Raw genomic sequence first — 17,980 nt, forward strand, 5'->3', positions numbered from 1 at the left:
TGAATCCTTCTAAAGTTTCTCAAATTACAAGATACTCACTTATTTTATTTTGCTCAAAACAAAGTACTGTCTGGGAAAGACATATTGGTTGCATCTTAATTGATGCTTATTTTGGTTGCTTTAGAAGTCACTTGATAGAGGAAGGGGAAAAAAAACCAGGAAGAAAACAAATTTAACAGAAGTAGTGATTAACTTCAGTGGTATGACATCACAATTTCAAGAATTGGATGCCATTGTAAACAAGCTCTAAAAAGATTATTTTAAAAGCATCTCAGTATGTGGCTACATTGTGGAGCTCATGGACATATGGCACTAAAAAAAGAAAGCTGTCTTTATATAACATAAAACTGTCTTATGTAAATGTGTGCTTATGGCTTAGAATAAAATTTCCAGTAGAACATTACACATGGATTCAGCAGTACTGCCCTCAGGCCACAAGGCTGAAAGTGAAGATGATACCTTCTAGAAAACTGAATTAGGTGCTTCATAAAGTGCATCCATCAGGATGACAATTCCAATGTTGAATATGCTCGTGAAGAATGTTTACACAATTGTTATATAAACTACGAATGGGGAAATGTATTTCTAATATAATATTTTATACTATTAAATTAATATGCACAAATTAATGAATTAAGTATTACACATAGACAGGCAATGAATCTATCTACATTTTCCAAAGTTTCTATGTTACAGCTGATCAAAAACTTAGAGAGGAAAATCTCATTTAGAAAATTGGATAGTCACCTTATATTTGGTTACATATGGTATATAAATGTCCAGGGCTACAATTTTTGCACTGGAAATATTAGAAAGGCAATGCAAAGGCTGTATTGAATATTAAAAGAGATTCAAAAGTGAAAATATTTAGCACTTACCTAAAACACTTGGTAGATTATCCCTCTCTAAAAATCATGCCATGTGATTTTACAGTCTTTTCCTCTTGCTATAAGAGCAGCCCTACAGAAAATGTTCATTAAGAGTTAATGTTCAATTCATTGAATTTAGCCATACATTGGTAACTGTTCCTTTCTGATTATTCAGATCTCATCCCATCATAATATGTGCTTCCTGAATTGCATTAAGAGCATTTATAATGTAAATGGCAAAAGAACTAATATTTCAAACAGAAGCCATTCTTTAAAAAAAAAAAAAAAAAAACTAAATGTATTGAAATGCCTCTAGAACTAAAATATTTAGCACTTAATTGCAGATGGGTAATGTTAAATATCCCATTCATTATTATTATTACCACATGCCTGAATAAATCCTACCATAAGCATTAAGTGAGTAGGTAAACAAAGAAATAACACTTCATGCAATGAATGCCAATATAAAGCACATTTAAACTGTTCTGTCAGGAGACAAGCCTGGAAATGCTAACTGCACTCCTTTGCTTTTCTGCAATCATCTGAATACATAAATTCAAATTGCAGCTTTTATAACTTCAAATTGAAGATTTTGAAATTTCAGAAAACAAATGCACTTGAAACAGCAGATTATAGCAAGGTCCTGGTGGGTTTTGGGCACCATCATTTTTACATTTCAAAATATAAAAAAAAAAATCTAGACAAGAAATGACTACCAAATGTTTTTATATTTTGAAAGAAGATGCTGTACTTTCTAAATATTAAATCATCAGAAAAAGTCTTCCACAAACATTATGTAAAAAGAAAGATTGTGATAAATAGCTAAGCCAGAGCTTTTACTTTTGAAGTGATGATTTATTCTATCTAGGGATTCTTAAGAGTTTTCTAAATTAGTATACAGTTAATATCCATAAAATCATATGCAAGTCAGTGCCTTTCAAAGTGATGTTGAAAGTTAATTAGAAAACGTACTTAATTAGTTATAGTGCACGGATGAGTCCCAGATACTACTCTCAGTTTCCAAATGCACTGTAAACATAGAATTTGAAGATTTATACTGGAAAGACAGTAAATTTTCACCAATTAATTTATTGATTTAATGTAATACCTATCAAAGTTCCCACTAAGATTTACTTTAATTTGACCAAATGATAGGGGTGTTACATAAATTGAAATGCCTAAGGTAGGAGAGAGGGTTAACCTACCAAAATTAAACATATTTTAAAGCTGTAGTGGTTGAATTAGTGCATTATGGTAAAAAAATCTACAATAGGCTAGCTGGTGTTGCTCAGTGGTTGAGTGTCAACCCATGAACCAAGAGATCACTGATTCAAATCCCTGTCAGGGCACAAGCCCAGGTTGTGAGTTCAATCCCCAGTAGGGGGATGCAGGAAGCAGCTGATAGATGTTTTTCTCTCATTGATGTTTCTATTGTTCCCTTCCTCTCTCTCTAAAACCAGTAAAACATATTTTTAAAAAATCTACGGTATACCAAATAGAACCTTATTACATATAAAAAGAAAATTGTAACAAGGAAATCACCACAAATAAGTAGAGAATAGATTGTGCTGGGGGAAAAATATCAATTTCTGAAAAATTCTTCAAGGTCAGAAACTTAAAGCTATATAAATTTAAGATGCATTAAGAATTTGTTATGCAAGACCCATATATATGCCATATACAGGAGACCCAACACAACCAAAGATATACACAGACTAAAAGTAAAGGGATGGAAAAATATATTTTATGCAGATGGAAATGAAATAAAAAATCTGAGTTAGCAATACTTATATCTGACAAAATAGACTTTGAAACAAAGGCTATAGTACGAGACAAAGAAGCACACTTATATAATGATGAAACAATCCAACAGGAAGATATAACCCTTGTAAACCCAACATAGGAACACCTAAATATAAAAAGCAAATCTTGATGGACATAAAGGGAGAGATTAACTGTGATACAGTTATAGTAGGGGATTTTAGCAGCCCATTGACATCAATGGATAGAGCTTCCAAACAGAAAATCAACAAGGAAACAGCTGCCTTAAATGACACAGTAGACCAGATGGATTTCATTGATATCTTCAGAGCATTTCACTCCAAACCAGCAGAATATATATTTTTCTAAGTGCACATGAAACATTTTTCTATGAGAGACCATATGTTAGGACACAAAAACAAGTCTCAATAAATTTAACAATATTAACATCATATCAAGCATCTTCTCTGACCGTAATGGTATAAAACTAGAAATCAGTCACAAGAAAAAAAACTTAAAAACATACAGACATGGAGGTTAAATAACATGTTACTAAACAATGAATGGGTTAACAGTAAGATCAAGGAAGAAATCAAAATAAACCTTGAAACAAATGAAAATGTTAACAACAACCTAAAATATATGGCACACAATGAAAGCAGTCATAGGGAAACTCATGGCATTACAGGCAAACCTCAAAAACAAGAAAAATCTCAAATAACCAATCTAACTTTAAACTTAAAGGAACTAGAAAAAGAACAACAAACAAAACCCAAAGTGAGTAGATGAAAACAAATATTAGAGATCAGAACAGAAATAAACAAAACTGAGTATAAGAAAACAGTACAAAAGATCAATGAAACCAAGAGCTCATTCTTTGAAAAGATAAACAAGACTGATAAACCTTTAACGACACTCATCAAAAAAAATAAATAAATTAAATCAGAAATGAAAGAGGAGAAGTAACAACTGACATCAAAGAAATACAAAGGATTGTAAGAAAATATGACAAACAACTATATGCCAACCAATTGGACAATCTGAGAAAAATGAATAAATTCCTAGAAAAATACAGTCTTTCAAAACTTAAATAGAAAAACAGATAATAGGAATAGACTGATTACAACTAATGAAATTGAAGCAGTAATCAAAAGACTTCCAACAAACAAAAGGCCTGCACCAGATGGCTTCACAGGTGAATTTTACCAAACATTCAAAGAACTAATACCTATCTTTCTCAAACTATTCCAAAAAATTCAATAGGAGGGAAGACTCCCAAGCTCATTTTATGAGATCAACATTATCCTAATTCTGAAACTAGATAAAGACACTACAAAAAAAAAGAAAATAAAATAAAATTATACGCCAATATCCCTGATGAACATAGATGCTAAAATCCTCAACAAAATGTTAGCAAACCATATTGAGTAATACCTTAAAAAGATCACACACCATGATCAAGTGAGATTTATTCTGGAGATGCAAGGTCGGTACAATGTCTGAAAATCAATAAACATGATTCACAACACAACAAATGAAGGATAAAAATCACATGGTCATATCAATAAATGCAGAAAAAGCACTTGATAAAATCAAGCATACATTTATGATAAAAACTATCAGTAGAATGGGAATAGATTAACATACCTCAACATAATAAAGGCCATATATGATGAACCCATAGCCAACATCATACTGAATGGGCAAAAACTAAAAATGTTTCTCTTGCAATCAGGAACAAGACAGGGATGTCCACTTTCTAAGCTCTTATTCAACAAAATACTGGAAGTTCTAGCCAAAGCAATCAGACAAAAAAAAGAGAGAAATAAAAGCACTCAAAATTGGAAAGGAAAAAGTAAAACTGTCACTATTTGCAGATGACATGATACTATAAAGAGAGAACCATAAAGATTCTATCAAAAAAACTAGTACTGATAAATGAATTCAGTAAGGTAGCAGGATACAAAATAAATATCCAGAAATTGGTTGCATTTTATAAACCAATAATGAACTATCAAAAAGGCAAACTAGCCCTGGGTGGTTTGGCTCAGCGGTAGAGTGTCAGCCCTCAGACCAATGAGTTGCGGGTTCAATTTTGGCCAAGGGCATGTACCTCGGTTGCAGTTTGTCCCCGGCCCTGGTCAGAGTCATGTGGGAGGCAGCCAGTCCATGTCTCTCGCACGTCAATGTTTCTCTCTCCCTTTCTCTCCCTCTCTCTCCCTCCTACTCTATATGAAGATAAATAGAAAAATATCCTCGGGTGAAGATTAAAACAAACAAACAAAAAAAAAAAAAAAAAGGGGAAACTAAGCCCTGGCCGATTTGGCTCCACAGTTAGAGTGTTGGCCTACAGACCAAAGAGTTGTGGGTTCGATTCTGGTCAAGGACACATACTTTGGTTACAGTTCATCCCTGGCCCTGGTCAGGGTCATGCGGGAGGCAACCAGTCTCTCACATCAGTGTTTCTCTTTCTCTCTCTCCCTCCCTCCCTTCCACTCTATCTGAAGATTTTTAAAAAGGAAACTATGAAGACAATGTCATTTACAACTGCATAAAAATAAAATAAAATACATAGGAATAAATTTAACCAATTATGTAAAAAACCTGTACTTGGAAAATTATAAGGCACTGAAGAGAGAAATTGAGGAAGAGACAAACAAATAGAAGCATATGCCATATTCATGGATAGGAATAATTACCATCATTAAAATGTTCATACTACCCAAAGCAATCTATAGATTCAACACCATTCCTATCAAGATACCAATTAATTTACAGAACTAGAACAAGTACTCCAAAAATTTATATGGAACCAAAAAAGACCTTGAATAGCCACAGTAATCTTGAGAAAGAACAAAGTTGGAGGAATCATGCTACCTAATATCAAAGTATACTACGATGCCATATTAATCAAAACAGCATGATACTGGCAATAAAACAGTAAATCAATGGAACAGAATAGAGAGTCCAGAAATAAACCCACGCCTTAATGATCAATTAATATTTGACAAAGGAGGCAAGAACATACTGTGGAGTAGACAGTCTATTCAATAAATGGTATTGGGAAAATTGGACAGATAACATGCAAAAAAAAAAGAAACTAGACCTCCTTCTTACAATATGCACAAGAATAAACTCAAAATGGATTAAAGGCTTAAATGTAAGACTCAAACCCATAAAAATCTTAGAAGAAAACATAGGCAGTAAAATCTCAGATATTTCTTGTAGCAATATTTTTTTTCTGATATGTCTCCTCAGACAAGGGAAACAAAAGAACAAATAAACTAATGGGGCTATGTCAAATTAAATTTATTTTGCACAGCTAAGTAAACCATCAACAAAATGAAACAACATTCTGAATGGGAGAACATATTCACCAATGATACGCCTGATAAGGGGTTAATATCCAAAACTTACAAAGAAATTATAAAACTCAACACCCAAAACAAACAACCCCATTTTAAAATGGGCAGAGGACCTGAATGGATACTTCTTCAAAGAGGACATAAAAATGGCTAGTAGATATATGAAAAAATGCTGGGGGTAGGGGCTGGGTGGAAAAGGTGAATGGATTAAGCAAAGAAAAAACAAAACAAAAACTCATAGACACATATAATAGTATGGTGATTACAAAAGGGAAAAGGGGTTCTGAGGAGGTAGAAGAAGGTAAAAGGGGATAAATGTTACCGAAAGCCTTGACTTTGGATGGAGAACACCCAATACAATATGCAAATGATGTATTATAGAAATGTACACTTGAAACTTATATAATTTTATTAACTAATGTCACCCAATAAATTTAATTTAAAAAATAATTTGTTTTGCCCTGGCTGGTTTGGCTCAGCGGTTGGAGCGTAGGCCTGCAGACCAGAGAGGCCCAGGTTCGGTTCCTGCTAAGGGCATGTATCTCGGTTGCAGTTTGTCCCCGGCCCCGGTTGGGGTCATGTGGGTGGCAACCACTCAATGTATCTCTCTTGCATCGATGTTTCTTTCTCTCTCTTCCTCCCACTCTCCCTCCTGCTCTGTCTGAAGATAAATGCAATAATGTCCTTGGTTGAGGATAAAAAAAAATTTGTTTTGTTTTAATTAAAGTTTTAGTATCAAGAATGAAGTAAAGATAAATATCTAAACAGTTGTAGGATGGTCACAATTTTCAGGGTAGTATCAGGTGAAGAAATAATAAAGAAAGAAATTGATAAAATTTTACTGAGAAACAAACAAAAATATTTTTTTCGAAGCTGACAGGGAAGCTGGAAATATATGTCAATAAATATATTGTTAAGAATGTGAAAACAGCTCTTCCAAACAAGAAAATGCTGAAGAAAATTGGGCAACAGACATAGCAGACAATTACAAGTGGAGACAGCAATGATAAATATTACACTCAAACAAAAAAAAAAAATTCAACTTTTTAATCAATAAAATGTAGAACACCTCTATGACAAACTGTTATTCTTCTATCAAGTACATAAATTGTAATGCTCAATAGTGGTAAATATGTGTTAAGACAGTGTTTTATAGCTGTTGATGGAAATATGAGTGTTCTTGCTACTGGCATTGCAAAGAAATTTAGTATTCTTGTTAACTTTTCTTCCTTATTCTAAGGAAATTAGCAGTTACATGAACCGAAATGCATAAACAATTTTATTTGTTATAGGGTTATTTATTATAATGAAAAATTGGAACCAAACTGAAAGTCGAATAACAGAAGAATGGTGAAATATGGTGTACCCATAAATGGCGTATTACTCATCCTAAAAATCAATTTCCAAAGAATAATTAATGACCTAAGAAAATACAGTAGAATATTAAAAGAAAATAGGTACAGAATGTTTATCGAGTTTGATCCCAGTTAAATATATAAATCTCAATTATAATGAATAAGTACATCACCCCTCTTTTTGTTTGTTGGGTTTTGTCTTTTTTTCTTTCTTTCTGAAAGCATTGGTTTCTAGATGAAGGTTGAGAAAAGCCTTACTCATCAGTATATGTTTTACAAATATAATTCAATTTGATCAAGGTTTTACTTAACTATAATGAGGAAATGTGGTAGAAATAAGGTTGCTCTCAGTATCAGGGACACTCCAAGATGATCTGGAGTCAAGTACAAAAGGGGACAAAGATTTGCAAAGAGTACAAAAATGACAAAGTTGAGGTGGACAGACAAATACCCTGGATATTTAGACCCAAGGAATTGAACTGACTTAGAAATTTTATTTTATTTTTTCAATTTTTTTTCTTCATTGATTTTTTTTTTCTTAGTGAGACAGGAAGGGAGAAGGAGAGAGAGATAGAAACGTTGATGAGAGAGAACATTGATTGGCTGCCTCCTGCATGCCCCCGACTGGGGACCGTGCCCACAACCTGGACATGTGTCCTGACTGGGAATCGAACTGGTGACCTCTTGGTGCATGGGTTGATCTGGCTTAGAAATTTTAAATAAATAACGGATGTCTATAGTGGGATTTTTCCTTCTTCCAGAATTACTTCTAAGTTGAAAGCCAGGGGGAAATGGTGCTATCCCACATTTTAAAACAAGCTGCCAGCAACTAAGACCAGCCACTTCCCCATAGGGTTTGCTAAGAAGCCTCAGTGGGGTTATGTCCTTCGACTACCAGTGATTCCCAACCTTCTCTGTACTCCATGTCTCACTTCGTTATTAAGAGGACCAACCAAGGATGAAATAGCTTTCTGGGGAGTGCAGAGTTTATAGTTAGGGTCATTTTCTTTCCTCCCTCTCTTATCTCTCTAAAGTCAAAGGTAGGGGCTTCAAGATCATCACTGAAAACAAGTATGTAGACTGTAAGAAGGGAAAATCATGTTTTCCTTCACTGAAATTTTTTTTTATCTTCACCCAAGGACATTTTTGCATTTATTTTCAGATAGAGCAGGAGGGAGAGAGGGAGGAAGAGAGAGAGAAAATCATCAATGTGAGAGAGACACATTGAGTGGCTGCCACCCACAAGACCCCAACCGGGGTCGGGGGCAAACTGCAACCGAGGTGCATATCCTTAGTGGGAACTGAACCCGGGACTCTCTAGTCTGCAGGCTGATGGTCTAACCACTGAGCAAAAACTGGCCAGGGCCTTCACTGAATATTTTTTGAGCTGAAGAAATCCTTCACAGGTCTGGGAAGTTTTCAGAGGAGCCAGAACACCCTAGGCTTTCCTTTGGTTTTCCTTGTCACACACAGAGAGGGGAGGAGGAACAGGAACCACAAGTTCCCCAGCCATAAGAAATCAATGAATAGCTGTCAAATGCACTTTTTCTTTTTTTCTTTTTCAATGTAAATAAGCAGAAGTGAGACTGGTCAATCATTAATGTGAAAATGAAGAAAAAATGGACAGTGAAGATGCCAGATATGAAGTGTAGATTATTCATTCAAAAGCTAGTTCACCTCCCTGGTTGGTTTGGCTGAGCGGTTAGAGCATTGGCTCGCAGACCAGAGAGTCCCGGGTTCAGTTCCCACTAAGGGCATGTACCTCGGTTACAGTTTGTCCCCTGCCCCGGTTGGGGTCATGTTGGTGGCAGCCACCCGATGTGTCTCTTTCACATCGATGTTTCTCTCTCTCTCTTCCTCCTTTTCTCCCTCCCGCTGTATCTGAAGATAAATGCAAAAATATCTTTGGGTGAGGATAAAAAAAAAAGACTAGTTTACTGTGTTTTATCTACCAACTTGCTGATGACTCTGAAATCCATATTTTTAGCTCTACTCTCTCCCCTGAGCTCCAGATCTCTCCAATTTTTATACGAGTAATTCCCCCTTATTTTCTTTTCTTTTTTAATTTTTTTTTTCTTTATTGATGTTAGAGAGAGGAAGGGAGAGGAGAAAGAGAAACATTGACTGGCTGCCTCCAGCATGCCCCCCACTGGGGATTGGGCCCACAACTTGGGCTTGTGCCCTGACTGGGAATTGAACCTGGACCTCTCAGTCCATGGGACGATGCTCAACCACTGAGCCACATGGGCCAGGCTGCCACATTTGAAAATGAGGAAAGAGGAGTAACCTTATCATGGTAGTAATGTGAGTTTGTACTTGATTCAGTGGCTGCCAGGTAGTAAGTGCTCAATAATTATTAGCTAGTGATACTGATCTCTCTCTCTTTTTATTCACAAGCCCTGTTGAATCCCCTTCTACATTTTAAATGTATCCTGTCTTCTCCTTTTCCTATGCTACATTTTCATGATCGAGACCTCTATAGCCTGACCTATTATGGTAGCCTCATGCTTGATTCCTCAGTCCCTTGTCTTAACCAACTTTGCCCACATTTATTTTCCACAGAATAGCCAGAGTGAGTTTTGGTTGAAACAAATTTTTCTCTACTCAAAACCTTTAAGTAGTTCATCATCTACTGTTTAAAACAAAACCTTCTTTCATAAATGTCACTGATATTTCATTTCTAATGTTAAAAGTAGACATTAATGTAGGTATCTTTAGTTTACATGTACAAGAGTGGCCAAAATATTTATCATTGGCAACAACTTGTAAAATCCAACACTAATTCCAAAGAAAATGAATGCCAAATCTTTCTTGACTCTATTAACAGAAAATAAACTCAATCATCAGGCAGATAATGCCGGGAATACTAATGTCCATTCATAATTACAAAGTCAAGATACCAGTTAAACTGTCATTACATTATGCACTTTTTTAAAAATCCTGCAACAACCAGCAACTTGGTAGCAGCCAAAAGAACCTGATCCATTACGTCACTGGTGCAAAGCTGTGCAGACTAACCAAATTTCATCCTTTCTACTTTGCACATTTTATCACATTAACATCACTGAAATCAGGATGGGTTTCACAATCTCTGCTGCTCAGGCCAGATGTGGTTTAGAAGAAAATCCAAGAAACAGCAGTCAAGCCCTCTTAAGAAATGCTGCATGGCCATCATTTTTTATAACTACAGAGGATGATATTGTGTGGAGGAAGAAAAACCACTGTTACTCTGGAGGGAAAAGAGTTATAGGAGAGTCAGACATTTTATGTATATGCAAGAGGAATATATAGCAAAAATATAAATTTAGAACAACGGTTTAGTAAAATAAAACGTCTAAATGATAAGTATCATAGATTAATCAGTAACATTCCCTACTCCTACCCATCCTATTACTTACAATGGCATCGTATGACCTGCAACGGAAGGTGTATTTGATTTGGTGAAATGTTGTAATGCACATTGGTGAGTAAATTTGACCCGGTAAACCTAAGGAAAATAAAAATATTATACATCCGCTAAATTTAATGATAAAAAGAATAGCTACATGGGAAAATTTTTACAATATACTGCTAAGCAAAAAGAAGGTGTCCATGCAGCATGTTGATTATCCACATTATATTCATGTACACACAGAGGTAAGAAAACTAAAAGTATGTGTCCAAAAGTAAACCATATAGTGAGAAAATACAGAGTTTTTGTTTACTTCTTAGGATATTTTTGAAAGACTTTCAGAGATTTACACAATGAAAATGTATTACTTTGCAATTAAAATGAAAATGTATTACTTTGTAATTAAAATGTATTACTCTGTAAAAGTAAGGCAAATTGTAGTGGGTCAGGTAGGGTGAGGAATAAAATGCTTCTGAGCCCATATCTAATAGGGGGGAAAAAGGATCAGTATTGCAACAAATAGAAAAGTCTTTTAAAACCGCAATGCATGCAAGATTGAAAAGAATGATGGCAGATTTCATTTACCCATGCAAAAATTATTTATTTAGCATCTCTTCCATGCCAGGCATTGTTCCAGGAGCAACGATTAAAGCAGTAAATAAAACAGACAAACATCCTTGCCCTCAGGAAGCTGATTTTCACATGAGACAGACAACAGCAAGTTACCAAATCATAGTGCATGTTTGTTTTTCAAACTTAAGAGAAAATTAAAACAGGGAGAAAGAATAGGAATTTTAAGGGAAAGGGGCCACTTTAAGTAGAACCAGGAGGAAGAAACCTTTAGGAGGTGAGGGAGCCCACCATGTTTGGTACTTGAAGAAAGGCTATTCTAGGTAGAAAAAGCAAGTGCAAAGTGGAAACCCATCTAGTGTATACAAGGAGCAAAGCAAGAATGCCATTATCAAGAAAGACAAGAGAAATGGAGAGTAGATGGAAATGAAGTCATAGAGGAAAGGAGAGCAGGGATTAGCAGATTTTATAAACCAGTGCTGTTGAGGAGAAAAATAAGGTAAGCCATATATGTAATTAAAAATATTCTAGCTGCCACATTAAAAAAGTAGAAACATGGCCCTGGCTGATTTTGGTCAGTGGTTAGAACGTCGGCCCGTGGAACAAAGAGTTGCGGGTTCAATTCCAGTCAAGGACACGTACCTCGGTTGTGGTTTGTCCCCAGCCCTGGTCGGAGTCATGTGGGAGGCAAGCAATCGATGTGTCTCTCTCACATAGATATTTCTCTCTCTCTCTACCCCTCCCTTCCTCCCACTGTATCTGAAAATAAATGGAAAAAATATCTTCGGGTAAGGATTTAAAATTTTTAAAAAAGAGAAACATGAAATGACTATATTAAAAATATCACTTCAACCTGTACATAATATAAAAAGTACTAATGAGATGTTTCTTTTTCTGATTTTAAAAATAATTTTATTTTGCCTGGCCAGTGTGGCTCAGTGGTTAAGGGTCGACCCATGCACAAAGAGGTCGCCAGTTCAATTCCTGGTCAGGATATATGCCCAGGTTATGGGCCAAATCCCCAGTGCGGGGCATACAGGAGGCGGACAATCACTGTTCTCTCTTATCGATGTTTCTCTCTCTCTCTTCCTCTCCCTTCCTCTCTCCATTAAAAAAAAAAAAATCAATAAAGAAAAAAATAAATAAAGAGTAAAACTTAGTATAGATGAGCATGAATCCAATAACTGGATTTGGTTTGAGGAATGAGTGTGATTGTAGTTCCTTCAACATACTGTCTTTGCACAGCCTGTTAATAAGGTAGGCTGTTTTATTCCCAGACGTAGGAATCTCTCTTCATGATTCAAGACCCAGGTAGACCATTAACTTCTCTAGTACATCTCCTCTGCCCTGTCCCAGAAATAACTTATCCCCCTACAATGTTCCATCATAGTCCTTGGGTTATGTGCGTGTTTCCTCTCACAGACTGAGCCCCAATGCAAGGTACATAACATATCCATCTTTTTTTTTTTAATATGCTTTATTGATTTTTTTAGAGAGAGAGGAAAGGAGAGAGAGAGAGAAAAATCCATGTGAGCGAGAAACATCAATTGGCTGCCTCCTGCGTGTCCCCCACTGGGGATCATGCCCACAACCCAGGCATGTGCCCTGACCAGGAATTGAACCAGGACCTCTCAGTCTATGGGACGATGCTCAATCCACTGAGCCACACTGGCCAGGCTAACATATCAATCTTTAATCCTAATGCCCAGTAGAATTCCTGGAAGTTAGTAAGCCCCCAATATATATTTGTTAAATTGAAGCAGAAAAAAAAAGAATTAGCTGAACATCCGCCAAATGAAAATAGCCTACATGTCTACCAACTGAGATATATTTACACAATTCAATACTACACAGCCAGGAGAATAAACAAACTACACACAACATGAATGATTATTGTAAGCTGTATGTTGAATGAGAGAGACAATATACAAAAGAGTATATGCTATATTATTTCATATACATAATGTTTATTACAAATAAATTAATCAAAGTAGACTGGATACTGGTTACACTTGGAGGTAGCAACTGTAAGGGGCAAGAGGGGGCTTCTGGGCTTCTGATAACATTCTGTTTCTTCTTCTGGCTATTTGGTGTGTTTAATTTTTAAAACTTTATTGAGCTATACAGTTATATATGTGTACTTTCTTATCTGTATATTATACTCCAATTAAAAACTTACACTCAAGCAATATATATAGCTCCCAAAAGACAACAAAACAAAAAAATTGTAAATGATTTTATATGCAGATCATTTTGCTCAGCTGTAAAAGTGTTATGATTCAGTGTGTAGGAATAAATTGATGGCTAATTAAATAACATACAGTGTATGCATCTTTATAATTAAAAACTTCCACTGGTACAACATATGTTAAGTATTTTAAATCAATTTTGCTCTTTCCTCAAAAAGGATTGTGAATCATAATTTGGAAAACATTTTAACATGTAATACTTTAGTGTTTCCATTTTAATTCCCTTGTTTTTAACTTTTGCCCTACAATTTTCCATAAAGGTATATTTTAAGCATTTTAAAATATACAATTTCATGCCCAGCCGGTGTGGCTCAGTGGTTGATCATCGACCCATGCACCAAGAGGTCGTCAGTTCGATTCCCAGTCAGGGCACATGCCCAGGTTGTGGGCTTGATCCCCAGTGGAGGGCATACAGGAGGCGGCCAATCAATATTCTCTCTCATTGATGGTTCTGTCTCTTTCTCCCTCTACCTCTCTCTCTAAAAATTAATAAAGAAAAAAATATATACAACTTCAGATTATGCATTTACTCTAGTGCAGTGGTTCTCAACCAAGAGGAATTTTGCTCCCAAGGGGTTATTTGCCAATGCTGAGGCATTCTTGGTTGTAACAACTTGGGGAAAGTCCAGGCAGACACTTAACCTCCTACAATAGCCCCTAATGACTGAGAATTATCTAGCTCTAAATTTCACTACTGCTGAGATTGAGAAACACTGCTCTGCTTTAGTAGCATAATGTTGTTGGAATTGTTAAATTAGAATCTTTTTCTTGACAAATTTAATCTCATACTTTAGAGATTTTTGAGATACTGAAATTGCTTTGCCCAAAGCAAATGAATTTTCTTCAAAAATTGTATTATATTTAAATTACTTATATTCTTAAAAATGTGTACCATGGTTTTTTGTTTTGTCTTGTTTTCTTTTCTTTAAAAAAAGAAAGTTTGAAAAATATGTTGTTTGTAACAATTTTATTCTTCTTTCTCCAGTTTAGAAGAACAAAAGAATATCTTGTCAGAATTTCAAAGAGATTTAAATGAATTTATTTTATGGTTGGAAGAAGTGGATAACATCACTAATATTCCACTTGAACCTGGAAATGAGCAGCAGCTAAAAGAAAAACTTGAACAAGTCAAGGTAATTTGATTTTCTAAAATCCCCCAGGGCCTACTTGTATAAAGAGCATATGACTCTATTCTTTAATGTATTTAATCATTGATTTCCTACCCATTATGTTATTGATGATTCCTCACTACTTTTTCTCACAACTTTGCCTTAACCCAGTATTTTCCAATATGTATATAATTTTTTTTATCCTCACCCGAGGACATTTTTGCATTTATCTTCAGATAGAGCTGGAGGGAGAGAGGGAGGAAGAAACAGAGAGAAACATGGATGTGAGAGAGACACATCGACTGGTTGTCACCCACACGACCCCAACCAGGGCCGGGGACATACTGCAACCAAGGTACATGCCCTTAGCAGGAACCAAACCTGGGCCTCTCTGGTCTGCGGGCCGACACTCTAACTGCTGAGCCAAACCAGCCAGGGCCAATATGTATATAATTTTAATGTGTATGTGTGTGTACACACACACACACACACTTAGGGCAGTATTTTAAACTAATTTGAAATTAATTTTAGACTTACTGTAGAAATCCACAGCTCCAAATTATTTAAAGAACTGAGAAGAATCTTTATAGAAATGAATCCCCTTTCTTAGGGAAGATCTTAATGACCAAATCAGTCCCACTACTTCAGCCTCTAATTAAAAGTGTTCCGTTTGCCTGGAATAATGTCTGTTTTGGTCTGTTTGGGGGGGGGGTGTTGGTTCACATTCTCATACTAGTTGAATCGACATCTAGTTCATTCAAGTTGCTTTTCAGACCTTCCTACTGTCATGTCTCATCACTGATTGCCTCATGTGGCTGACTGGCATGCTCTAATTGTGTCACTGGATGAACTGTCATGATTTTAGTTTTGGGAAAGACATTCTTTTGGATCTGTTTTACATTAAATCTCAAAGGGAAGGTAAAAGAGAAAGGGAAATTAACATTAATCATCCCCTATTATGTGCTAAGTATTAGATGTATTTATAGCTGTTATTTTATTTCATCTTAATACCAAACTTTCAAAATGGTTGCTATTATCCTCATTTGGCAAGGTCACGCGATCAAAGGGGCAGAGAATTGCTCCTTCATCAATGAGTCACTTGGTTTGCTCATGCAAATTAGACTCCCATGTCAACTACCAATTTCTTTTTTTTAGTTAATTAATTAATTTGATTACAGGTGTCCCTTCTCCCCCCCCCCAATTACACCCTCCTCCCCATCCCATTCCACCCCTACCTTCACCACACTGTTGTATGTGTCTACTGGTTGTGCATATATGCATATAAATTCTTTGGTTTATCTTTTCCCGCCTCCCCTACTCCCCCACTGAGGTTTGTTAGACTTCAACCACCAGTTTCTGTGAAACAAAAATTTATACCTGCACAGAAGGTAAAGTATAAAAATCATTGTTTGATTCAGTAACCAAATACTGAATACCTTACTACTCTATGTCAGATATTGCACTAAGTACTTGAGAATCAAAAATAAAGTTTTGAGCCCTGGCCACGTTGGCTCAGCAGTTAGAGCATCGGCCTGTGGATCAGAGAGTCCTGTGTTCGGTTCCGCTAAGGACATGTACCTCGGTTGCAGTTTGTTCCCGGCCCCAATTGGGGTTGTGTGGGTGGCAACCAGTCGATGTGTCTCTCTCACATCCATGTTTCTCTCTGTCTCTTCCTCCCTCTCTCCCTCCCACTCTATCTGAAGATAAATGCAAAAAAAAAAAAAAAAATCCTTGGGTGAGAATAAAATAAATCAATACATAAATAAATAAATAAAGTTTTGATCCCTGGCCAGTTTGGCTCAGCGGTTAGAGCATCAGCTTGCAGACCAATGAGTTGCGGGTTCAATTCCGGCCAAGGGCATGTACCTCGGTTGCAGTTCATCCTTGGCCCTGGTCAGGGTCGTGCGGGAGGCAACCAGTCGATATGTCCCTCTCATGTCCATGTTTCTCTCCCTTTCTCCCTCTATCTCCCTCCCACTCTATCTGCAGATAAATAGAAAAATATCCTTGGGTGAGGATTAAAAAAAAATCAATTGAGCCCTGGCCGGTTTGGCTCAGTGGTTATAGCGTCAGTCTGCGGTCCCGAGAGACCCAGGTTCAGTTCCCGCTAAGAGCACGTACCTCAGTTGCAGTTTGTCCCCGGCCCTGGTTGGGTTGTGTGGGTGGCAGCTACTCGATGTGTCCCTTTCACGTCGATGTTTCTCTCTCTCTCTCTCTCTCTCTCTCTCTCTCTCTCTCTCTCTCTCCCCCCCTTCCCTTTCTCCCTCCCTCCCTCCCACTCTATCTGAACAAAATGTCAAAAAATGTCCTTGGGTGAGGATTAAAAAAAAAAAAATCAATTGAGATTATATACATGAAGAGCTTAACACAGTGCTTGGTACCTGGTATGTTCTCAGTGTTAGTTATTTCTTAGTAAATAATAATGCATATTCATGGTCAGTGGTATGATATAGCATGGAGGCTTAATACTTGAGAGGATGATGAATTTATCCAGATTGTTCGATCTCTGATAAAGATGAATTTTTAGACTCTAAACTCTGTTTGGGGTATTGTCTTAGAGCTGATACCACATGACTCTTTTCTCTTGGAAAAAAAAAAACTGAGGGATGAGACATCCTGGTCCTTTCTAGGATAGGTTTATCTACTTGAGAGGGCATGTTTCAGTCCATCAGCTCTGCGCTCTGTAGAAAATTGTTGCTATTTGAGGTACCAGTGGGCCCTTGGTCAAGTTGCCTCGTTTTGATAGATTAATCAATAGAGGCAAAGACATGGTAGTTGGCATTGCGCTGTAATTCGTTTTAAAAGTAGTTGCATTTGTCTGTTTCAGTTACTTGCCGAAGAGTTGCCCCTGCGCCAGGGAATTCTGAAACAATTAAATGAAACTGGAGGAACTGTGCTTGTCAGTGCTCCCATAAGCCCAGAAGAGCAAGATAAACTTGAAAACAAGCTCAAGCAGACAAATCTTCAGTGGATAAAGGTGAGACATGAACCATCTCCCCTGTCACATGTGCTAAAAATAGCAAGTGTTGTATTTATTTTGTGTCATGGTTGTTTTATGAGTGGTGGACTTATATGTAGACTGTTTTTTGTTGTTTTTGTTAACCTGACCAGTGATTTGGCCACATGGTTTGTTGTGGATGGAAAGAATGGTGATGGTAGATGATGGCACATAAATGACTGAATGCCAAAATATACGACATTATTACTTTGCATGAATTCTAAAGAATGAGGCTGAAAAAGGGGTGAATGAGTTAATTCAGTGTCCAGGTGTATATTGACAGTGGTTAAGCAAGGTGGAGGTGGTCCAGTTC

The 17,980-nt window shown here is 36.5% G+C and overlaps 1 protein-coding gene across 1 annotated transcript in view; it reads left to right on the forward strand.

The window, feature by feature from the left end:
- DMD (dystrophin) overlaps positions 1 to 17,980 on the forward strand; it is a 2,326,146-nt gene that overhangs the window by 1,440,249 nt on the left and 867,917 nt on the right. Inside the window, exons 46-47 of the mRNA XM_036270045.1 lie at positions 14,546 to 14,693; positions 17,497 to 17,646. Of these exons, the coding sequence (XP_036125938.1) occupies positions 14,546 to 14,693; positions 17,497 to 17,646 (298 nt within the window). The remainder of the gene's footprint in view (positions 1 to 14,545; positions 14,694 to 17,496; positions 17,647 to 17,980) is intronic.

The sequence above is a fragment of the Molossus molossus genome, unplaced genomic scaffold (assembly GCF_014108415.1).
Source record: "Molossus molossus isolate mMolMol1 unplaced genomic scaffold, mMolMol1.p scaffold_m16_p_2, whole genome shotgun sequence".
NCBI lineage: Eukaryota > Metazoa > Chordata > Mammalia > Chiroptera > Molossidae > Molossus > Molossus molossus.